General features: G+C 35.6%; 1 protein-coding gene across 2 annotated transcripts in view; it reads left to right on the top strand.

Moving 5' to 3' along the window:
* The window catches only part of LOC126967039 (GAS2-like protein pickled eggs), a 225894-nt gene that overhangs the window by 130544 nt on the left and 69592 nt on the right, over nt 1-25758 (top strand). For both annotated transcript variants that reach the window (XM_050811350.1, XM_050811349.1), the window contains exon 2: nt 6960-7167. In XM_050811350.1, the coding sequence (XP_050667307.1) occupies nt 6985-7167 (183 nt within the window). In that variant the 5' untranslated portion in view covers nt 6960-6984. The remainder of the gene's footprint in view (nt 1-6959; nt 7168-25758) is intronic.

Here is a 25758-nt window from a genome sequence, read left to right as displayed (position 1 = left end):
GCTGTACGTCCTGCTCGTCTCGACGTAAGCAATCCTGCGGCTTATAGAGAGCAAATAGAGATTTATTTAAGCAAATTTAGCTTTTCCTTTCCGTTAACTGCGAAGTTGTAAATCGCTCTTAATTTTGGGTAGCTTTAAGAGAAGTGTTGTCATATTGTGTTGGTACCTCTAATTATTACTCTTACACGGTAAAGTTACTAAACTTATTTTGATGAAACTAAGTGTGAATAATTTATGTTTATATATAAATTATTTTTAAAGTGATAACCTTTCTCAACCTCTCTTCTGGGATTAATACACAATTTAAATTTGAAACTGTAAAGTGTATCCTGTAGGTGAAGCCACAACCTGAGAGTTGAACAAAGCATACAAGATTTTATGACGATACGTCACTCGAACGGTTAGCTCAGTTGGAAATGGTTGCCTAGCAGTACGTGGCTCTTTCTAGATTCTAGATGTAAAGACTATTTGAGAGATACATATACTATCCCCTAACCTCAAACTATGTCTACAGTTAGTTGAAAAATAAAATTTGAAAACAAAATTTTACAAACGATGTGGGACTCGAACCCACGACTTCATAAAATCTTGTATCCTTTGTTCAACTCTCAGGTTGTGGCTTCATCTACAGGATCCACTTTAAACCGGTAAAAACTTTAGTGTGCGTGAGAAGCTACGTCTTACACTCGCGATTTGTATGACACTTTCTGTTAGGGGGACTGCATTGCTCATAATAGAAGTAAGTTCTAAATTCAATTTTTTCGACTTTTTCACACCTGTCATAGTCTATCTAGACGTATAAATGATTTTATGCACGCACACTAACACAAAGTGTCATACAAATCGCGAATGTAAGACGTAGCTTGTCACGCACACCTAAACTTTTTACCGGTTGTCTAACAGCAAGAGAATCTATCTACACATATAAATTATGTAAGGTGCATTGTTTTTTTTTTGGATTTTATGGCCTGGTAACGAGACCTTTTCTTTGATATAGAAGTTAACTGTCAACCTCAATATTTTTCGACGTTTTCACAGTTGTCACAGTCCATCTATACCAGTCTTTCTCAAAGTGGGCGACAACGCCCCCTTGTGGACGATATAGTCCTGGGGAGGGGTATTAAAGGGCCCAGAAAAAAAAGAGGGGCATTGGCGTGGTTAGGGGAGCTATAGTTGATTTGTAATGTCATTTAGATAGACTTATCACTCATAATTAAAATTTTGAATAAGGGTATTTGTGCAATAATCTGTGATTTTACGGATCCATGTAAATCATACGATCTGAATGTACGTTTCTGTATGACGGCCTGTTTGAAGAATCACAGATACGAATTTAAAACGTATGAGTGCAGAGACACATAATTAGTTTATACATATTTATATTAGGAATACTTATACTAAACTGGCCTGCGAAAGTAAGTATCACACTTTTCAAATTAATTTTTTTTCTTAAATAGTTAAGCATAAAGAAGAGATTCAATCTTAAATCTCTACATTCTTCTATAGAGAAGGTAGAGATTTAAGATTAAAAACGTTTTGTTGCAAATTTTATAGGCTTTAATTCTTAGAAACTAAAATTATACATTAGTAACATTTTTAACTTAAAAAAGATAAAACAATGAAATATTTTTAGTTTAAAGTAAAAAAATTCAACTAAAATGTATTACATGTTATTAAATTTTTAATAACTGGTATTGCCTCCTCGAGCTCTACTACAGCTTCGAGCCGGTTTGGTATACTGAACCCTAGGTTTCGGAGCCGATGTTGGGGAATATTCTCCCATTCTTCTACCAGGGCCTGCTTTGGTACCCTGAGGGTAGTAGGTGGTGGTCTGCGATTTCTGACTAGCCTCCCAAGCTCATCCCAGGCGTGTTCAATCGGGTTGAGATCAGGACTTCTTGATGGCCATGCCATCACGCTGATACCGACCTCCTGAATATACTCTTGTACGATATGAGCCGTGTGTGGCCGGGCATTATCATGCATCAGCATAGAGCCATCACCCATATTTGCTAAATACGGCCCTGCATACTCATCGAGAATCTCTTGAGCATATCTTTGCCCAGTTAGGGTGCCATTTTCTATGGTTACTAGCTCTGTGCGACCTTCTGAAGATATGCCAGCCCATACATGTACACTGCCTCCACCGTATTGGACTCTTTCTGAGATGCAGGCTTGAAGGTATCGCTCACCAGGTCGACTGTAAACACTTCGCCTTCCATCAGAAGTGTAAAGGGAGAATCGAGACTCATCTGCAAACAAAATTCTTGACCATTCTCCTTCATCCCACTGCATGTGTTCACGGGCGTATCGCAGTCTCGCTACTCGATGCTGTCTCTCGAGTTTTGGGCCACTCGCTGGTCTTCGGGGTTTCAAATTTGCTTCAGCATGTCTTCTTCTCACTGTATTGTCACTAATGTACTCCCTCCGGGTCTGAAGTAGCTGTTGCTGGACTTCAACTGCATTTTGGTGGCGATTTCTTAACGCAGTGGAAATAATATAACGATCTTCTCGGGCACTGGTACACCTGGGTCTGCTATTACAAGGTCTCCTCAGATGGTGCCCAGTCTCTTCGTACCTTCGATTTACCTTCTGGACCGTTCGTACCGTCACACCCACCATTCTTGCAGTGCGACGCATACTGATGCCTAGTTCCAGAAAAGCCATGATCCGAGCACATTCTTCAACTGAAAGAGGCATGATAAATAAATGTTATGTGCTTTTTAGCATAAATTTAAACAGAAAGAAAAATGTGAATGGTAAAATTGTAAATCGGAAAAATCCACTTTGAAAAAGGAATGGTTTTGTTTTTGAAGTTTTTTTTCAGCCAATTCTTAAAAGCAGGTTACCGACTATAAAGTTATTATGTACAAAATTTAATTACAATGGGACCCCCATATTGAAGGATTGGCGAACAGACTTAGTTCTGAAGCATACGCGGTTAAAAAGATTAGACAATTAACTGACATAGATACGGCGCGACTAGTATACTTTAGTTATTTCCATAGTATTATGTCCTATGGTATATTGCTATGGGGCAACGCTGCCGATATTAATACAATATTTGTGCTGCAGAAGAGGGCTATTCGCGCTATTTATAACCTAGGTCCTAAAGAATCATTGGGAGCAAAATTTAAAGACATTAACATCTTGACTGTTGCTTCTCAATATATTCTTGATAATGTAATGTATGTTCATAGGCACATAAGTGAATTTGCCAGAAACTGTCATAACCATAATCTTAACACCAGGAACAGACATAAACTTATGATGCCTACTACTCGGCTAAGTCGAGTTAGTAAGTCTTTTGTGGGGCGATGTATATGCTTTTACAACAAGATCCCAGAAAATGTTCAAAACAAAAGTATAACGTTATTCAAAAGAATTGTTAAAAAACGTTTGTGTGGTAAAGGTTACTATAACATAAATGACTTTCTTAATGATACCACAGATTGGGAATGGAGTGACCGCCCTCAGGCTATTAAATAATAAGTTTAATTGTACAATATTACTTTGTAAACATATTTATTCGATGGAAAAAAAAAGCCCGCTGAGTTTGTTGCGCCCATTCTTCTCAGGTCTGAGGCATTCATTTTGGAATGGGTGGTAGTTTTTGACTTTCAATAAGTGATGTCACATCCTATTTTGAATAAAAATATTTGAATTTGAATCTCTTTGGAGTCCTTTTTATTTCGAAAGTATATCTTGTGAAACGTAAAACGTTATCCCAATTTTAAAAGTGTGATACTTACTTTTGAAGGCCAGTGTAGGAGTGTATCAAAAATTGGGGGCGCTGAAAAACAATTGATTTTCAAAGGGGGCGGTAAAAGAAATAAGTTGGATAATCTCTGATCTATACGAATAAATGATCTAAGGTAGATCTGTTTATAGAGTCCGGATAAAACGGAGACTAGTTGCCATGGGTGCGAGATAAAACTCAAATCCATGCGGACGATTTCACACACGGTCATTGTAATATTGTTGCTCGTAGAACAGCGATTCATTCGTGATTGTAGATTACTATATTGGACTTACGTGCGTGCAGTGTCTGACTCCGTTGTGTGCGAGCCAGTGAGCCGTGACGTCACGGGCATAACGGCCGAAGTACTCACTGTGCACTAACCAGGACTCCATTCTCTAACTCATTGAAACGACATCAATATATAATAACTCTGTATACACAGTATCTGTATACCAGTGGGAGGCTCCTTTGCACCGTATGCCGGCTAGATTATGGATACCAAAACGGCGCCTATTTCTGCCGTGAAGCAGTAATATGTAAGCATTACTGTGTCGGTCTGAAGGGCCAATGAGACTTGACAACTTATGTCTCAAGGTGACATGCGCAGTTGTAATGCCGCTCGGATTTTTTTTGGTATTTCATTAATCCTAAGGGGCACTGCATTGTAATGGGCAGGGCGTATCAATTACCAACAGCTGGACGTCCTGCTCGTCTCGTCGCTTATTTTCATAAAAAAAGCTCCATACAAAAGTTACGCTTCAAACTATCCTCAATTGTATATAATAAATAATATATCTACATATTTGTAGGTATATTATTTATTGATTGCTATATAAACGTCGATTAAAGTTGATTCTAATGTTATATGTAAATAACCCGTCTCATTAAATTCGCCCCATTTAATATGAATACAAAAAAACACTAATATCTTGATTACAGTGATGCAATGATAAAAATAAACATTATTTACCGAAAATAGTAGTAATTAGTGTATTTAAACTTTCCAAAAAGTGTTATTTTTTCAATATTTTAGAGCGCCAGTGCATCCTTAAGTTGTCTGTGGTTCAACCACACTAAACACAATTCACGTCTGTGTTATACACACACATTAGAAACGGATATATTTTTTACTTTTTTTTATCGAATTTACTAGCTACAGGGCCCTTCAGAACGAAATACAGTAATGTTTACACATTCACTTCACGGCAGAAATAAGCAAGCAACCGTAAGGTGTAATTCTGCGGCATGACATACAGATAATCTGTAACCATTTCCCTCCGTTAAACATTACGCGGATTTCTAACAACAAAATCAATTTATCTCTAAACTAATTTGATACGATCCGAGAATCATCTGGCGCTCCCAGACAGATAAAAACATTGGCGAAATTGTTGGTAATTGCTTGCTGCCAATTAGCCACAGTTTAGTGAATGTGAGCCGACGTTCAAATAACTTAGAACCGACATTCGTATCAAATTGTTTTTGCGTGTATTTATATAATTGTTCGATTGTTGAATTTATGGGTTTTTCGATGTTAATTATAAAATAATTGAGTTTAGTCTTGATATTGTACGGTTTAGATAAATTTAAAGTGCTTATCTGTAAATTGTTGAAATTATTGGATTGTCTTATTATTGATGTGAATGCTTCTTTAGCGGCGTTGAGAAATTTTCTTCGGAAGGATATAAAATGTTAAACTCGCGTCAGGGCACGTGACCTGTTAGAAAATTCGTAAGACAGTCGTTGAAATTTTGGATGAAAGTTGATTCTTGTAATTTAAACTATGGGCTGCTCGCTATATGAGTCATGATACTTGAAATAATTTTTTATTATATTATTATTCAGATGCATTACCGCGCAGGATTGTTTATTAAAGCCATAACTCTGAGCGACATCGCTTTTGCGCTCGTCACTTCGAGACATAAGATGTTCAGTCTTATTAGCGGAATTTCTCTTAACCAGACGGTCTAGGCGGGTCTGGTCGGGACTAAACAAAACAAACATTGACGAGCCGTGTCCTCTCTTACACTGGAGCCAGTGCTCGCTCCGGAGAGGGGTTCCGATCTTGACCAGATCGCCGATCCATCTTGTGCGGGGCCTACCAACATTGGGTCTTCCGGTACGTGGTCGCCATTCGAGGACTTTACTGCCCCAACGGCCATCTGTGTGTCGAACTATGTGCCCTGCTCACTGCCACTTCAATTTCGCAACCAATTGGGCTACGTCGGTAACTGTGGTTCTCCTACGGATCTCCTTATTTCTGATTCCATCTCGCAGGGAAACTCCGAGCATAGCCCTCTCCATTGCCCCCTGAGCGAACATGCCATGCCATGAAAATTACAAGTCTATATCAAATATGGGAAAAGAAATTGAGAAATTCAAAGTCAAAAGTAATAATTATACAAGTAGGTTAATAATCATAACACTAATTGTTAACTAGGTGTGTTTTTTTATACTTCCCGCGATTTACAAAGTTGTTTATATCTATAAGACCACTCTTATCTCTTAAGTTTTGATGGCGCTGATCATCACCAGATGACTCCCATGCAATTTTTTTTATATTGACACATTTTACACAAATTATCTTGCCCCAAACTAAACATAGCCTTGTACTAGGGGTTACAAGACAATGATATCTATATATATAAAAATGAATTGCTGTTCGTTAGTCTCGCTAAAACTCGAGAACGGCTGGATCGATTTGGAAAATTTTGTTCTCGAATTATTTGTGGAAGTCCAGAGAAGGTTTAAAAGGTGAATAAATAGGAAAATGCTCGGAATTAAATAAAAACAACGAATTTGTTTTTCCTTTGATGTGTCCATACATAATTTCTATGAGATAATTTATTGACGCACGGTTTGACAGTTCTGCTGTGAAACAATTTCATTACGACAGCAGGGTGCATATTTAACGAAGTAATTCTTGATGTTATGACATATTATTGACAAATTCATAAAAAACATTATTTTATTTATTATATGCAGAACAACGTATGTCGGGTCAGCTAGTATTTAATACAATATACTTACTTAAACATACATAAATACATATAAACATCCATTACTCGGAAACAAACATTCATATTCATCATATAAATGTTTGCACCTGCCGGAATTCGAACCCGGGACCTCTAGCTCAGTAGGCTCAGTAGGGTCACTAACCACTGGGCTATAGGGGTCGTCATTGCCGTTTAAAAATTTCTCTTCGTTGTTGCAGAACTAGTAATGTCCACAAACTGAAAATGGCGAGCGCAGGAGCTGTCCTGTTGGAGGCGAGGCCCTTCCGGCCCTTCAAGTCCTCGGAGGAGTACCTGTATGCCATGAAGGAAGATCTGGCTGAATGGCTCACCGTGCTGTACCCGGAGCTCAGGATCACGGCCGACAACTTCCTGGATAGGCTAGACACGGGCGTCGCTTTGTGCAGGGTGAGTAATATTTGAATATAGCGACCTTGTATATATCCCTACTTAATATTATTAATGTGAATGTAAGTTTGTTTGTTACGCTTTTACGCCCGAGCCACTGAACCGATTTGGATGAAATTTGGTACAGCGATAGCCTAGATCTTGGGAAAGGACATAGGCTACATTTTAACCCGGAAAAGTCCTTGATTCCCGCGGGATTTGTTTTAAAGTGAAATTCGCGTCGATGAGCCATTACTATACCAATAGTAGGTTAAGTATGCCATAACAATCTTCCTCGAAATAAGATTCATATAATATGTTGGGAACGGGAGCGAAAACAGGAACCGGAATTGGAATAGGACATGAGATAATCTTCAATTCCAGACTTGCTTATTATTTTTAAAAACCCTTCAGCTACGCGAGCGAAGTCGCGGCGATCAGCTAGTACAGAATATACAAAACGTGTTGTGTGTACCACACACATATTGACACATTGATATAGGGTTGACAACCGCACTCTAAAATGGAGTATTTTAGTCTATTTCAGGTACACGTACCGATGTGTTTTGGGTATCCAAACTCATATATGTAGGTACGTGTATTTTTAACAAGGTGGGCAAAACTCTTGTGATTCATCTGATGTTACGAAAGTATCTCTTTTCCCATAAAAATACCCATTAATATAAAAAAGCAATTCAATAGATCCACTCTTACTGAATTCTTTACATAATATATAATTATCCAAGTGATTTACAAAGTCAAAGTCAAATTTACTTTATTCAATTATGCTAAAACTAAGCGCTTTTGAATCGTCACTGCAAATATTTCTTTTAAATTACTAAATTTACCATATGTTCGTAAAAAATTGAGCTCGTGAGAAGAACATTATAATTATACTAGCTGACTCGACAGACATTGTTCTGTAGATAATAAAAAAATACTGTTTTATAGAAATTTGCCAATAATATTTCTAAACATCAAGAATTATTTCGTAAAATATGCTCCCTGTTAGTATAATGAAATTGTTATACAGCGGAACTGTCAAATCGTGCGTCATTAAATTCTCTCATAGAAAATATGTCCATACAAAACAAAAATTGAAAATAAAACTAATTATGAGTCCCAAATCGAAATAAAAACTATCCTATCTCTCAAGTTGAACCAAACTGCACTCGATGAAGTAATCCCCATTTAAATCCGTTCATTAGTTTAGAAGTCCATCGCGGACAAACAATGTGTCACGTACTTTATAATATATATTAAGATAAAAAAATCAACGGCCACTCTTTTCAATCAAATAGAGTATTTTACAATGGCTGTAATATACATAACGAATTAGTTTGTAAGGTGCTGCATCCAATATATGACTCGTGTTCAAATAATATAAATGATTTCATAAAAAGTAATAAAGAATTAACTGTATAAATATAAATTATCGTATACTGGGTGCATCAACCTTTAGAGCTTGAACTTATTGTTTGTGTAAGGATGCTTCGTGAACATGATGGTCGTGATTACTGTCACAATAAGTAATTGCATCGAACAAATACAATGATTTACTAACTTTTTTTATGAAAATAAGGGACAAGCCGAGCCAGACGTTCAGCTGATGGTAATTGATACGCCCTGCCCATTACAGTGCAGTGCCGCTCAGGATTCTTGAAAGACCCAAAAATTCTGAGCGGCCCTACAACTGCGCTCGTCACCTTGAGACATAAGTTGTTAAGTCTCATTTGCCCAGTAATTTCACTAGCTACGGCGCCCTTCAGACCGAAACACAGTAATGCTTACACATTACTGCTTCATGGCAGAAATAGGCGCCGTTGTGGTACCCATAATCTAGCCGGCATCCTGTGCAAAGGAGCCTCCCACTGGTGAACTTATCTATACTTCTATACTAAGATTATAAAGAGGAAAGATTTGATTGTTTGTTTGTTTGTATTGAATAGACTCAGAAACTACTGAACATATTAGAAAACTTCTTTTACTTTTGGGAAGTTACACCATCCCCAGGTCACAAAGGCTATATTATAGTTTCAAAAATATTAGGGATTCTTACAAAAACTACAATAATGTTACCCAATGCGTTATAAATATTTCATTGAAATGCCGCCACTACGTTCTCAGTCCTGTGTATATGCGGACGAAGTCGCGGGGTATCAGTACATTATAAATACGTCATTGTAATATTTCTAATAATTCAACTAAGTAATAATAAAGAGGCCAATAGTATTGATCGATTAGATACGCCGATAAGAGATAACAGTACTTCAGTCGCTTTTACTCGCATTTCATTTGACTTTCATTAATACCGATATCATAATACAAAAGGAGGCTTCCTCAGCAGCGGTATAAAAGGGCATTAAAGGCATAATCTCAAAACTGATTCCTTTAGAATTGTTTTTAATGTCATTTCTAATATACTAGATACTACTACCGCTTTGGAAACAAATGGCGCTCTGAGAGAAGCGGCGCAAGATACTCTCCCACCATTATTTTTTTGCGCTCTTTTTAAATAAAATATACAATATTGTACTGTCAATTCAAATTCAAATTCAAATATTTTTATTCAAAATAGGATTTATAATCACTTATTGAACGTCAAAATCTACCACCCATTCAAAAGAGACTGCCTCAGACCTGAGAAGAATGGGCGCAAGAAACTCGGCTTTTTTTTTTATATAAAATATGGATTACAATGTAATATCGTACAATAAACATTAATAATTAAAGAGCCTGAGGGTGTTCGCTTTATTCCCAGTCCGTGGTGTCATTAAGAAAATCGTTTATGCTATAATAACCTTTCCCACACAAACGTTTTTTAACAATTCTTTTAAATTTCGAAACACATTTGTTTTGTACATTTTCTGGTATCATATTGTAGAAGCATATACATCGCCCAACAAAAGACTTACTAACTCGACCCAACCGAGTAGTAGGCATAACAAGTTTATGTTTGTTCCTCGTGTTAACATTATGAATGTCACAGTTTCTAGAAAATTCCTCAATGTGCTTATGAACATACAAAACATTATCAAAAATGTATTGAGAAGCAACAGTCAAAATGTTTATTTCTTTAAATTTTTCTCTTAATGATTCTTTAGGACCTAGGTTATAAATCGCGCGAATAGCCCTCTTCTGCAGCACAAAGATAGTATTAATATCGGCCGCACTGCCCCATAACAATATATGTCATTGCTATTGCTATAAAATAATCTAAATCTAGTAATAGACAAACTCAGCTTGCATGACAGAAGAACATCTCTAACGGAAATACACCAAGATAGAAAATGAACGCGAATTTATTGTTATTTTAACTGATTTTTATTGACAAGTGTTAAACAGACAGCCACGTTTGGCATTAGCCCTTTAGTATTTTAGGTTTAAATAACTTTATTCTCATTAAGACATATTGTCACTTACATGAGAAATCTAAATTCAATTAATTATATTGTTATTTCACTCATATATTTAATGTATTTTGCTTCATAACTCGTAAACTATTGAACATCATAATTGTTTATGATCTTAAACGATACTAATTCCATTAAACCATACCTTCAGGTTGCAAATTAAAAAATAATACTAACTAATACAATACCTTATTTTTCATCCTTACTCTGTGCTAATTAAAAAGTGATATTGGTATTTTAAACTTTCTCTGTGTTATTAATAATCGCGAAGTAAAGTTATTCCAAATTTAAAAGATTTTGTCTATATCTTTCATAATATGTCAATACAGAATTACATGACAGGGAGAAATAATTTTAAACTTGGAATAACTTTAAATTGCGTTAATTAATAAGACAGTATGTGCAATAGATCAGTATCTACATAGAGCTGTTAGTAAACATGTTATAATTAATTAGATTAGAATATTTCGTAAGCAAGCGTGACATTTGGGTGCTAGAGCCAGTATAAAGACCTTCAGATGTTGGAAGCAAGTGTGATTGTGAAATTCTTCTTGTATGTTTGCCTGCTTGCGTAAAGGTCGTGCTTATCTCTGGAAAGAATACATTACTTACTGCATTTGGAAACATAAATTTAGTAAATTGATGGTATAAACTACTCTATATGATTAATTCATAGTGGTATTTTACTGAACAGATAATAAGTGATCACCGCCAACCAATCTAATAATTAATTAATTGTAACCCCAGCAAAAATACAGGTCTTCTTAGAATAACACAATAATTTTGTTTATTTCTTATAATTTATAATTAAATGTGATAGTTTTTTGTTTTGTTGACAGGCAGGTGTTCTATAAAAAATTGTAGAGCTGGGCTTTATAAATACTGTTATTGTAATGCCAGAATTATTTTTTGATGATAATTAAAAAAAAAAAAACATATATATTTAAGCTCGTTAAATTAAACAAGTATAATGTAGGTACTGAGTTCAATAACTATTCGGTCGCTAAGAATAAGAAATTTCGGACAATGACCTTACTACATATCCTAACCACATCCGTTCCACTCACACAGGACAGGATTTACTACATAAAATTAGGCAATCGGTTGATTCATTCGTGAGTTATCTTTGACGAAATAAACTGAAAAAAGGTGTTTTTTTTCGGAATTACTTCGAAATTCCGAGTTCGATCAAATGAAATTCAAAGATTCTTTATGACGCTAAAAACTACTCAGAAAACTCGGTTTTCGAAAAACAGGGTGAAACAAATAACTTCCGAATTTTTTTAAATTTCAAGCGGGAAGTTAAAAAACTACTTTTTCACAACCAGATATTATGTGATGATGATTATGTTATATCGTTCAATTTTTTTCTTGTCTCTCCCAATTTTTTTTTTTCTAATTTAATAATGTTCTTATATTAATTTGCTATAACGTAAGTAATGCTCTGTTTATGTTCGTTTTGCTACATGTTATCGATTTGCACCTATAATTGGGGTGTCACCTAAATAGATATATCTGTGTTAGTTATTAAGGAATTGTACGAGCTTTCTTCCTCGTACTACAAAGCTGTGGAATAGCTTCCTTGTGCAATGTTTCCGGGACGATACGACATGGGTACCTTCAAAAAAGATGATTCCTCTGGTGTTGCACGAGAATGTGGGCGGCGGTGATCACTTAACACCAGGTGACCCGTACGCTCTTTTGTCCTCTTATTTCATAAAAAAATTGTATTGGTGCTTACCCTGTTGGAGCAATAAATAAAATTAATAAAATGATTACGGTCTCCGTTCATGCAGTAGGTATTTCATACAATTAAGGCGTATGATAGCCGTGACTGTATATCAGGTTATCAGTGCCTTTGACGGAATTTCCGCGAAGACGAATCAATAAAATAACATCGTTAAAAACCTTTAGATACGTTGTTAAAACAAAAGCAATATCCTCATTAGATACCAGCACTTGTAACGGTTGTGAATGAGTAAAGGCAAAGAAAGGTACACGTGAGTCAACTTCTGTAAACGCCTGAATCACTCGGAATTCAGTTTTAGTCATTCGCATTTGAACTATTTCCGTGCGGTGTGAAAAATGATGCGTTACTAACGTTTACGAATAGACACTAAGGTATATTATTATAATATGACGCCGCGCCGGCCCTGGTCATTACAGCTGACCTTAATTTTAGCATCGCATCACACTTAAAACTTAATTGTATAAATTCAAAATATATCATTAATGCTAGTATTACTTAAATATATTTTTTCTACTGAACTACAACTACCCACGATCAGTAATATAAGTAAATACTTTATCGAGTCTCTAAATTCTATAACTCGATGGTCTAAAAAAGGATTGTTTACCGTACTATAATGTCGCCAAAAAAGCACAGTTGTTTTGGTGCCACAGAAAACTAAATTGTTTAAATTATTATTAAAAAAACTTGTTTATTTAATGTGCCAAGATGCTGCCAGGTATATTTTGTTCTTTTATATTTTCCCGCGTTGGCTGTATGGGTGTACCTTTGCCATTACATTGAGCGAAAAAAGAAACCACTCACCAGAGTAATGTATGTATTCAATACATTTCCCGCCCATTTAAGCGGCAAGTCAAAGACAGAGAAAGTTTTTGTTTGTTTATTACTAAATTGAATTACCAATTCGTAGAAATTACATATTATTATACTTTTGTAAGATAGATGTATAAGTATTAAATGTGACTAACTTTTTCTATCAATTTCAATATTATTTCACATAATATCATTTATATATTTCACAATCTCCAAGTAAGTGGGCATCATAGCACTGAAGGTTTGTGTGCGTTTGTAACCTGTGTTTGGCCTTGTGTGCGTGAAGTATTTAGCGTATGTCTGATAATGTTTGTATCGACATTTATGTAGATAATCAATGGCGGTCGATAAGGGATGAATATTATAAAAGCCATAGCCTCTGATTTAGGAGGCTGAATACTGTCAATAATAGCAATTCTTATCTAATATAGATATCATTTAGTATATATAATTATGTTATGAATATGATATGAAGATTTTAACTTGACCTAATATACAACAAACTAAGAGTATAATATGTACTGTATTTGTTGCATAAGAATATTTAGTATAGTTTGATTATTGTATCAGGGGCGTGCATATCATATAGGCAACCTCGTTATGAACCTAATCTACCTACGGTAAACAATCTTTGCTTATTCCAAAGCTCAAATAAAGAATATAATAATTTGTACTGTATATGTTGCACAAGATTATTCAGTATAGTATTGATTAGTGTGCATAATAAGATACTGTAACTACATATCACTTTAGAAAGAAAGAAAGAATAAATGTTTATTGGCGTCATTATACATTTTGATTATAGTTCTTAAAGTTATATCATTCTAATTATGATCTAATGACGCCAATGGGACCCCAACTCAGCATAGTTGTGGTTTCGAAAGAATCCACAACGCTGGTCTTTCGCAGAAACCCAGAGAGCGCTACTAACGCACAGTCCTATCACACGAAGGTTTACAAACTATTAATTCTCTATGAGCTATTTAAGTGGTAGAGTTTAATACAAAAGAAAATGGAGATAAGAAAGATTAATAGCTGATAAAACTACGTTGTGTAATATATTTGGCAATAATTAGTACATCTAATAGGCCTGCTATAATATCGAATGTGGTCTGCTAGCAGACTGCCTCCGATCATTCGGCCATTCCAAACCTGATAATGTATTTAGACTATAACAATGACTACTCTTTGTACCGTCTCTGAGGTTCCAGAAGAAAAAAACCAATAACACCTACAGCATACGAAATAGTAATTAATTAACAGTTAGCGAGTTTATACAGTATGTGTGTACTCGTATATTACACTCAGTCTGTTAAAACACGGTTGAGTGTAGGTAGGGTTGCCAATTTTTCTGGAAGAGTTAGAGAATGTCTGATTTTATTTATGAGAAAAAGTAATAAAATGAGTCTGGCGTTCAGGTGATGGTAAGTGTTACGCCCCGTCCATGACATTTCAGTGCCGCTCAGGATTATTGATTAAACCCAAATCACTTTGCGGTGAACAATCGATCATCAATCGTTATGCGTGCTCTTTGGTTGATCATAGTGGCCTGTCCCCTTCAGTACTTATTACTGTAGTTTACCAGTGGCTAGATTATGGGTACCACAACGGCGCCTATTTCTATCGTGAAGCAGTAATGTGTAAACGTTATTGTGTTTCGGTCTGAAGGGCGCTGTTGCTAGTGAAATTACTCAGGCAAATGAGACTTAACATCTTATGTCTCAAGGTGACAAGAGCAATTGTAGAGCTGCTCAGAATTTTTGGGCTTTTCAAGTATACTGAGCGACATTGCATTGTAATGGTCAGGGCGTATCAATTACATTCAGCTGAACATCCTGCTCGTCTTGTCCCTTATTTTCATAAAAATAAATATAGTATTAGACTATTTTATTGTACGTTGGCAACCCTAACTAGCGTAGCACCTGCCAACCCGCGCCTGAGCCTCCGCCCTCGCAGCCGGCGCTCAAGGACGATTCACTTTCGTATTGCTAAGTGTGATCTAAGTTATATCCATCTTTATGGCATTATCTCTTCAATGATGTGATAATTATATTACTTTATTTAATTCTCTATGATTTATGTTATACGATCAAATAGGGAGTAAAATAGATGCATATATATTCCTCATGCAAAGTAGCAGATATTGATAGGAAAATCTTAGGGGTGAGGCGACCATGTTGATTGTAGAGAGTACGAACAAACATCAAATTGACTGCAAAAAAAATTATAAATCAAATGTAAAAGAAGTGCTAGGAAAGGTCGACCAAAGCGTAGAAGCCTGGTACGTCGGGTCGGGAGTCGAGGATGTATTGAAAATAAATAATAATTAAAAAAAATTAAAAAGCACGCTTTACATAAAATTCAACTAAAAAATAGAAAATAAATTTAAATTGAAAATAGTGTACAAAAATATCTTTTATTGTAAAAAAAGCGTGGGGTGTAGAAGAATTATTAAGTTTTTTTAACTATTATTTATTTTTAATTTTTTAGTCAAATTAGTGTAATGTCATCGGTCCTCGATAAATGTACAAAGTTTGAACGAAATCTAGCCGTTTAAAGTGGGTCAAAATCGCGCCCAAAGAAGTCGGTTACAAACATACAAACATAAAGGTGAAGCTAATATAAAGCGTATAATGAGCCAGGTCACTGAGTACTATGACAATTACATTGATCTGCGCTCTACAAAGCGCAGGTCCGGCTACATATGGATTAATGCTGTCATCTCTGGTCTGGTGCACCCCAGTGTCAGCTCGATCCATTTGACAAAGTGAAACGCACAGCAGCTCGAATTTTCGGGGACCCAGTGGCCTGTGAACGGCTGGAGCACTTGGCGTTGCGTAGGGACGTCGCTTCATTGCGTGTTTTCTATCCCCATTTATTACGTTGAGTGTTCCGAAGAGCATCTGATTTCTGCCTTCGAATTCCACCTTCGCACGACACGCCACAAATTAAGATATCATCCCCACCATCTGGATGTGTGGCGGTCCTCCACGGTGCGGTTTTCAAGGAACTTTCTTCCACGTAATACAACTTTCCTTCTTTCAAGGCCGTCAACGTTCCTGTGATTCCTCCAGTGTTGCAAGAGAATGTGGGCGGTGGTGATTATGTCTCGAGTTGACGAGTGCAAATGTTGTACCACTCAGAATATTTCAAGAATCATGAATTACCATGAGCTGAACGTCCTGCTCGTCTCATCCCTAATTGTCATGAAAAATTTACATGTAATCGACAACCTGTATTATAAGTACCTAGGAAACGTATAGAGCACCTGTGATGTACAGGCAATGTACGAAATTCCCACAACCAGCGCATATTTTTGCGTATGGCAAACACCATCTAAATAAAGTTCTCACGGAACTGAGTGCAGTCTGAATTTTAATCATGGCAACATTGTGACGGTGAATTATTATTGATCTTTCGAGAATCTCATTGTTTTGTCACTTCTTATGTTTGACACGTCCGTGTTTGTGTGAACGGAGATGTTGCCAAACAATAAAACAATTTAGTGGAAATGATTTGTGTTATTCCTTTTATCTAGTAAACATCTAGTAAAGTTTAAAAGCGGCGGTAGCGCGATATGATTAACCGTTGATTCTTAGGCTGAGATCTATAGAGCGTACTTAGAATTTGCTCAGACTTTACTTACATAAAACTTAGCTTTAATATGATATATTTTACTTAATTAACGCACTAAATCGCAATGTTGTGACCGACTTGACCGACTCGGTATCACCCAAGCTGACACGATTTACATGTATACTGCGACGTTGCCAATTTACATGGTGTTTTTTTGGAGAGGAGGAAAATACATTTACGGATTGAAGACCTCGAAACGTGGCCCATATGTCGGGCTCGGGTGTAAACACCCCTTACCGACTAAAATCCTCTGTGCTAAAGGCTTTTACAGCGAAGCCGGGCGGGGGCCTTGGAGGCCGCAATTTACATGCGCTATCCTTTTTACTCAAAGCTTTCGAGAAATACAGACTATACACACAGTATAAGAGTGGCAACAACTTAAAACAAGCAATAGCTCCGTCCAGTATAATAATTGGTCCGAGGGTTTCCCTTTTACAGCTTGATTCTGAAAACATAGGCTCTCTATGAGATCGTGCACCTAGTTATGACTAATTTCTCAAGCACATGTCCTACCTACCACCAATAATTGTATTTGGCAAATTCATTAGGGGGTATGGAATATCTGATTGTCAATTGTCAGTTTTAAAATTATGCCAAGGGTAAGACCCGTCAAAACAAACGAAACGGAGTATTCATAATATAGTTAAAAAACAATAGAAACATATCACACCATTATTACTTTTTTTAAATATTTTATGACAATAAGCGACGAGACGTTCAGCTGATGATAATTGATACGATCTGCCCTGCCCATTACAATGCAGTGCCGCTCAACATTATTGATAAACCCAAAAATTCTGAGAGGCACTATAATTGTGCTTGTCATCTTGAGGCATAAGATGTTAAGTCCCATTTGCCCAGTAATTACAGTAGGCATGGCGCCCTTCAGACCGAATCACAATGATGCTTACACGTTATTGATTTATGGCAGAAAACGTCGCTGTTGTGGTTAGTAATCTAGCCGGTATTCTGTGCAAAGGATTCTCCCATTGCTAAATGCCCTGAGTCGTCTCTTACGACACCCTTGGGCCTTATGCCTCGGAAAACCATAGCGCATACCTTACCAATACTGCTATACGGCGGCTATTGCTGTCGTGAAGCAGTAATGTGTAAACATTACTGCGTTTCGGTCTGAAGGGCGCCGCAGCTAGTGAAATTACTGGGGAAATGATACTTAACATCTTATGTCTCAAGGTGAGCGGCACTGCATTGTAATGGGCATGGCGTATCAATTAACATCAGCTGAACGTCCTGCTCATCTTGTCCCTTATTTTCATAAAAAAATTAATAGAAATCATTAAGCATCTATTTTTTTTGACACTCATGTAAGGTGCTGTATCCCGCAGTATACTAAACGTATAGTAGTGAAAGTAGCAGTACCTATAAACGAATGATTGAACGACCTCTGAATGCTAAATAAACGCTTCCACACGGAAACCAACCATGCGCTATCAGAATGTCACCAGTGCACTGGTCGGCGGCCTCCAAACGACATAATATGTTTCATTAATAAATAAACACTGCCGATACCACACTATACATTGTACTTTACAACAATTTTAGGTACAAAACTTATTGAAGTGTTGTGACTTTGTTGTACCGAAGACGGTAGGTACGCTATTTGTAATTTTAATCTTAATCGACCATACAAATAAACTTGGTATAAAAACTGATAATAAGCCAAGTATATTCAAAATGCTTACGATTAGCTTATGATTGGTTTATTCAGACGTTATAACGCATATTTGCAAGGCTGCTTGACATTCGGAATACTTCAGAACTATCATTGTATTGACAGTGCTATCATTTATAACACTTAGATCAGTTATACGTCTAGATCACCTAATCATCACTAGTTATCCTCTATTTTGAGCAATTCACGCAACACAAATCGCGAGTGTAAGACGTAGCTTGTCACGCACACTAAAGTATTAAACTTGACCTGTTTTTATCTGTTGTCTAACAGTAAGAGACTATCTAGGCTATTTAGAATTATCAAAACCTTTGCGATTAATTGTGACTTAGCTACATTGTAGGTTATAGAAATTAATGGAAAATGTTGATCATTCTCAAAGTTTTTCTGAAATAAGACCATTGCTCCTATCAATTGTGTGTGATTCTGTTTTTCAATTTGAATATTCCGCGTTACGGGCTTAGGAACAAAATCCCAGTGCTAGAAAAGTTATCGTCTGATTGCTGGATTCTGTTAATCAGATACTCAAGGGCACGCTTCCAACGAAAAGGTAAGTTAACAATTACTTAAATGGCAACCAAAATACATAATTAAGACAACAGGGACAATAAAACCATACGTTAAGTTAACTCGCATTAATTGACATTTAAATCTTATCTCGGAAATAGTTTTGGCTCTTGTCATCACTGTCTTAATGCCACCATTAATAATGTCTTTGAACTTTACCTGGTTACTGTCATGGGCGGGCGGCTGCCAATGACATGTCATTGTCAATGCCTTTTATGTGTCAATGAATTATTGATGAGGCGCGCGATACTCGAATTTCGATTAGGTTACTCTTGTGTCATCCATTACGTTTTGGGTGGAGATGTCATATGTCAAATGTCTGTCAAAACTGACAGAACTGTAATTGATGCTTCTTGTTGCCGTGTACAGTGTGATGTGTTTAATCGACGTATTAGGTCATAAGTGGAGGGAAAAATAATAGCGCAATTAGCATAACCTCTTGTTATATTAAGTGGCAACTGTGAATGAATATACCTATAATTATAGCAGTCACATTTTTATATGAAATCCCTTTTATATGCTATTTAAGTATAACTCTTAGTAAATAGCTCAGAATTGTTTTCAAGGAGCTTTCTTCCACGTACTACAAAGCGGTGGAATGAGCTTCCTTGTGCGGTGTTTCCGGGACGATACGACATGGGTACCTTCAAAAAAAGCGTGTACACCTTCCTTAAAGGCCGGCAACGCTCTTGTGATTCCTCTGGTGTTGCAAGAGAATGTGGGCGGTGGTGATCACTTAACACCAGGTGACCCGTACGCTCGTTTATCCTCCTATTCCATAAAAAAAAATTGTACATAATGTTAAGAAAATCGAGTTGTTTTCGTTTCTTTGCATTTTCTGAGTACAAATACCATAGTAATCGTTTTCAGTGAAACTATTCCAGGATATATCCAATATTGTAATATTTATATTCTATTTAGCTTCATTTTGTACTATAGTGATGTATCTGTTTGTTTCCTTAATATATAAATAAATAATCTATATAATAAATAATACCATTGTAATGTATATATTTTAATACCATCAGAAAGTGGGATTACAACGAACAATAAGCCCACTGACTTTTTTAAAAAATAGCTGATATTTTGGAGTGAGAATTTTGGAAAAAGTGTAAATACAAAAGTTATAAACCTTTTTATTACCTACAGCTTTGCGATTTATCTTTTTTCCATAGTACCTACTTATAGTTTTGTCGGAAATCGAAATCAACCGTTTTTTACCCTTAAACCTTCCTCTCCTTTCCTCTTGCCGATCTAAATTATCTTCCTTTTCCAATAGGTTTCATCCTATTATTATTTTGCCTTCATTCATACTTTAATTCAAAATATGATATTAAATCACTTATTAAAAGTCAAAAATTACCCTTAGTTCATTAATATGTCTAGATAGACTCTGACAGCTCTGAAAACGTTGAAAAATTGAGTTTAGAGTTAATCCCTCTGTTTCGAGCAATGCACGCGCACTAACCCAAAGTGGCATACAAATCGCGAATGTAAGACGTAGCTTGTCACGCACTCTTAAGTATTAAACCTAGGTTGTTTTTATCGGTTGTCTAACAGCAAGAGATTCTATCTACACGTATAAATTATCTAATAAACTAACATTCAATTTAAAGCGATTTGTAACATAATCCTGGCAATCTTCTACAAATGTGTCTGTATCATAAAATTAATATTTATCACCACAGGTGCAAAATATTTCAAGGTCTGGTTTCCTCGAACTCTAATTCCCGAAACAAACGCATCAGATATTTATATAATCCTTTGTGCTAAAAACTAAGCAAAGCGCCACCATTCTGCATTTAAATTAGTCTTGCGAATCCGACCCCAAATGGCAACACTAATTCAATACATTAAATTAACAACTGTAAAATTTATTCGTTAGAGTTTAGATTCGATTGAAGCTAATCTTTTATACAGGATTAGATTAAATGCTTTGATTCACAATTTTGAGTTCTAATGCTATGAGTGATAGGGCTAATGTTTATGTGTAATAAGTTATTAAGGACCTGAGCTAATCGAATGTTTAGTATAAAAGGCTTTTCATACGGAATACAGCTGAATTAATAAAAATATGATAAAATGTTATGTTTTTTGTATATTTTAAATTTTTATGTTTATACATATGATAACCCAAAGAAAACTAATAATTATTAAATTTAGTTAAGTAAATCCATAAATCCACAAACTTAAAATTTTAGATCAAAACTTCAATTTTTTTTTACAATTTGGCCGAGGATATTTGTACAGTCCTAGCTCAGGCTTTAAGTTTTAGTCTAATACATTGGTCTGTAAATTATGGTGTAAATTGTGTGCACTTTTTTAAGTCTCTTAATAAATAAGTAAAATATAAATTTGATAATTTCTACCCAAAAACTACTTACGAAACATATCCAACTGCTGACAGCTGATGAAACTTGGTGCTCGAAATTAATAATGAAAAAACTGCTTAAAATCGTACTCATAAGAATAAAGGAGAGTATTTGAAATAAAAATTATTGTCGTTTTTTTTTATTCCTATAAAAAAAAATCGAAAAACATGCTAAAACAAAAGTGGCTTCCGAAAATCTTTGTGAAAATAACTCAAAAAGATAAAAACGTTGATAGACACAGATAAAATTCTGAGACGTAATTCTCTGAAAATATTAAAGATTTTTTTCTCGAAAGTCAATTATTGTTATTTCGCTGGTTATAATATCCATACTACATAATGTGTACACGATTTAAAAAAATGAATTTACACAGAAATATATATGACATACAAATGAATATTATCATATTCGATTGGTGACATATCATTTTATACATGTTATTAATTATTTATTTAAATTTCCATCCGCATCAGAAATCATTCCAGTACTTACGGCCCTTAAAGGGACGTGTGACTCGTACAGCACTATAGGCGTGAGTGCTATATCCCAGACCGTAGGTTTGAAATAAGTCACACAAAAATTTAGAACTTATTTGTGCCTAAGTGCCGACATGTGTTCGAATTGCTGAAATTAAAATTCAATTTTGTAGAAAACTATTCGCTGACGTTTTCTCCGCAACCGGTGTGGAGCAGCCATTATGTTAACCCATTCACAGGATGTGAGCGCGCCTCTTGAATTTAAATCACCAATTTGTGTTAGCTTCGATATAAACAGGTCGTGATCGAACCCTTTGCTTGGAAGGTATGGGCGGGCTTTGCTAGCAACCGGTACAGGGTTTGATTTCACGAGCTTCAGGTGGTATTTTTTTAAAAACATTGGTTAAGGCATCGCCAGATCGCCCCGCGTAAATTATTTATAAATGCAGCGGCGATCATCTCTTCATTGTAACTTCAAATAACGGAATAAAAGTGCAAGTTACGTCATAACATTTATAAACAGTGACGTGTTGTTCTGCTGCAATAACTTAATTCAAGTTGCAATCGCGCAAGTGCCTCATCTAATGGAAATGATAAAATATAAAGCCACCCATAAGCCGTCCATAAACATGAATCTACCTTATGTTCGGAAAAAATTGAGCTCGTGAGAAGAAACATACAAGCACCTCAGCGGCCACTCTTTTCAATCAAATAGAGTATTTTACAATGGCTGTAATATACATAACAAATTAGTTTGTAAGGTGCTGCATCAAATACATAAATAATATCAAATATTTCATGAATAGTAATAAAGAATAAACTGTATAAATATAAATTATCCTATATTAGATGCATTAAGGCGCTTGGTATCGTGAAATCTTCATCTTTGAGGGCCTAATACTATGCAATGAGTTGGCTGGGAGCTTAAAAAGTATATGTGCAGGACTGAAACTACTGGTGATATTTTTATCGCTATTTTATTTCTCTAAAAAGCGAATGTTTTAAAAGTTAAAAAAATCATATTATAACTTTGACATAGGGTACTTAATACTATATTTATTTCAAACGGCCGTCCACGGATCCGTGTGCGGGCGACTTTCACACGAATTATATTTGTTTGGGATTGGTTTGAGCACGTGAATCGAGATAGCTAGCTCCGCCCAAACGCTGAAATTCGTTGGTGTGATCCTAAGCTTTAAGAGCTTAAATTCATTGTTTGTATAAGGATGCTTCGTGATGATATTCAAAATCTTAATCCAGCAATAGTTTGGTCGCTTAACCTTCCAGCGGCTGAATTCCACCACCGGATATTACGTACTTACCACCTGCATCACGTTGACGTCTGGCATTCCACAACCGCGCGTTTTGCAATTACCGGCTGCGGTTTTCCCGAACAGATACGACTTAGGGACCTTCAAGAAAAAATCATATATATATACACATATAAATATAAAATACTTTGGTGCCCATACGGATATAGAGCCCTAAAAGTTACAGACAGTTTTTTTAATGATCCACTAATAATGGCTGACATGAATGCTGGTTCACGGCAAGACGCTGTGAATATAAATGATGCTCCATAATATTGTCAATAAACTTCCATTGAGGACCACCATATTGGACCGTTCCATATTGGATTCACGAATATATCTTATCTGATTATTGGATCTGCACAGTCGTGTTACGTCGACACATAGACTTAGAATATACTAGAGAATACACGACCTGACAGGCGGATAATACGCGATCAATTTTGATTTGTGTGCGAAATATCTATATCGAGAAAGATATTCGGCCGCACGGTTGCTAGCAAACATAGTGCTTTCTGATCGTCTCCCCTCTTTAGCGGCCCGTGGAAAGTGTCTATTTATATTTAATTATGATCTACGAGTAACAGTTAGACTTATATCATTTATACATCTAGATAGACTATAACAGCTGTGATAACGTCGAATTAATTAGAGCTAACCTCTATTTTGAGCAATGCACGCTCACTAATCCAAGCTGTCATACAAATCGCGAGTGTAAGCCGTAGCTTGTCACGCACACTAAAGTATTAAACCTGGCCTGTTTTTATCGGTTGTCTAACAGCAAGAGACTCTATCTATATATATAAATTATCTAAGCAGTAAGACTTCAGTTTGTCGAAATGTCATCGGAAAATAATAAACTTACGTTAATGAAAACCAAAATAAACTTTATTTCTGTTATCGTGTTACAATCTTCATCAAAAAGAAGTGTTTGTTGGAAGAAATTTGGCACATTAGTGATTGAGTTGGATGGAAAAAAAAAGATCAAGTTTTTTGTACGCTTTGTTTAGAAATTATCAAACAAAATAATGATGAATAATTGTTCAGGAGTTAAGTAAAATTAAAAATTTATTTCTGTAATTTGAGCTTCTAAGTGCTTTATGCTTTCAAAAGCGTACTTACCTTACCTTACCTTCTACAATATTACATACTAAGTTATGTTTGGCTCGATTGTTTCGATATAGTGATTCATGCCGAGATTTTTTATGACGCCATTTACGCCGCCGCCGACCAATTTTTACCTCCACGCTGCCGATGAAGATTTCGGCATCAGCGCACATTGCAGCACATAGCGGCGCTGATAGCTAGTTTTATATTGAAATTACTATAGACCTTATACCATGTGTGGCTGAATGTTGACGACTTGTCAACCTATAATAAAACTATCGTAGGATAATTCTTAATCTATATAATATTCGCAATCTGTTGTATCTTTATGAAAGACACATTAACTTCCCCTTAATAGAGACATTAAGAAATATGTTAATGGACACATTCTAAGTTTAATTAATCTAGCAATTTATGTTAAAGTAGAATTACTTATTAGCCTAAGTTAAGGCTAGGTTGTAATTCAAGTGGGGCAACATTATAATAACTATATTATTATGTTCTTTGAAGGAAAAAATCATATTTTGTCATCAACATATCTATTAGACCAAGCAACATTGCAGTTAATATATAAAAGATCAAGTTCTATCGTTCGATCTACATTAAAGTTAATAACTCAGTCTTAATTCCGATAAGTTTTACAATAATAAACTCTGTCAACGCTCCTGTGATTCCTTTGGTGTTGCTAGAGAATGTTGGCGGCGGTGATCACTTAACACCAGGTAACCCGTACGTTTGCTTGTCCTCCTTTTCCATAAAATGATTTTAGTTTTCTTTAGTGTTAATTCCGCCAATATTTGTTTTTAAACAATTCGACAAACGTGTTTCGCCTCTACACGAGGCATCCTCAGAAAATCTGGCACGAGACTGAAGTGTGAAGAATTAACACTAAAGAAAACTTAAATCATTTGTATAATTATGGATTTCCGCAAAGTAACGCCTACTTCAATAAAAAAAAATCTCCTTTTCCATAAAAAAATAACACTAAAATATGATTTATAACATTTTAAATAGCAATGCTTTTAACACGTTAAGGTTCCCTTAAACTAAGTTAAAAGTAACGCCTACTTCAATAAAAAAAAAATCTCCTTTTCCATAAAAAAATAACACTAAAATATGATTTATAACATTTTAAATAGCAATGCTTTTAACACGTTAAGATTCCCTTAAGCTTAAGTTAAAAGTACTTTCAAACAGGAATTAATTACGGAAAAGTTCACATCGGTAAGTTACCATACTTTCCGGTTGGAACCTATACTTAGATATTTCATATAATTCCTTTGTTCGTGTAAAAAACTCAAATTATATAAGTAAATAATTAAACGCGAGAGCGATGGGAAACCACACACAATACGGAATTACTCAATCTGGGTAAACTGCTACAGAGCCGTTCTTTCTTTCGTGTTATTAGATAACTATAAAGCCATTATAATGATAATAATAACGGGCAAATGCCTGAATTCGAAACAGACTCG

The sequence above is a fragment of the Leptidea sinapis genome, chromosome 12, assembly GCF_905404315.1.
Source record: "Leptidea sinapis chromosome 12, ilLepSina1.1, whole genome shotgun sequence".
Taxonomy (NCBI): domain Eukaryota; kingdom Metazoa; phylum Arthropoda; class Insecta; order Lepidoptera; family Pieridae; genus Leptidea; species Leptidea sinapis.
This window is presented reverse-complemented; position numbering and strand designations above follow the sequence as displayed.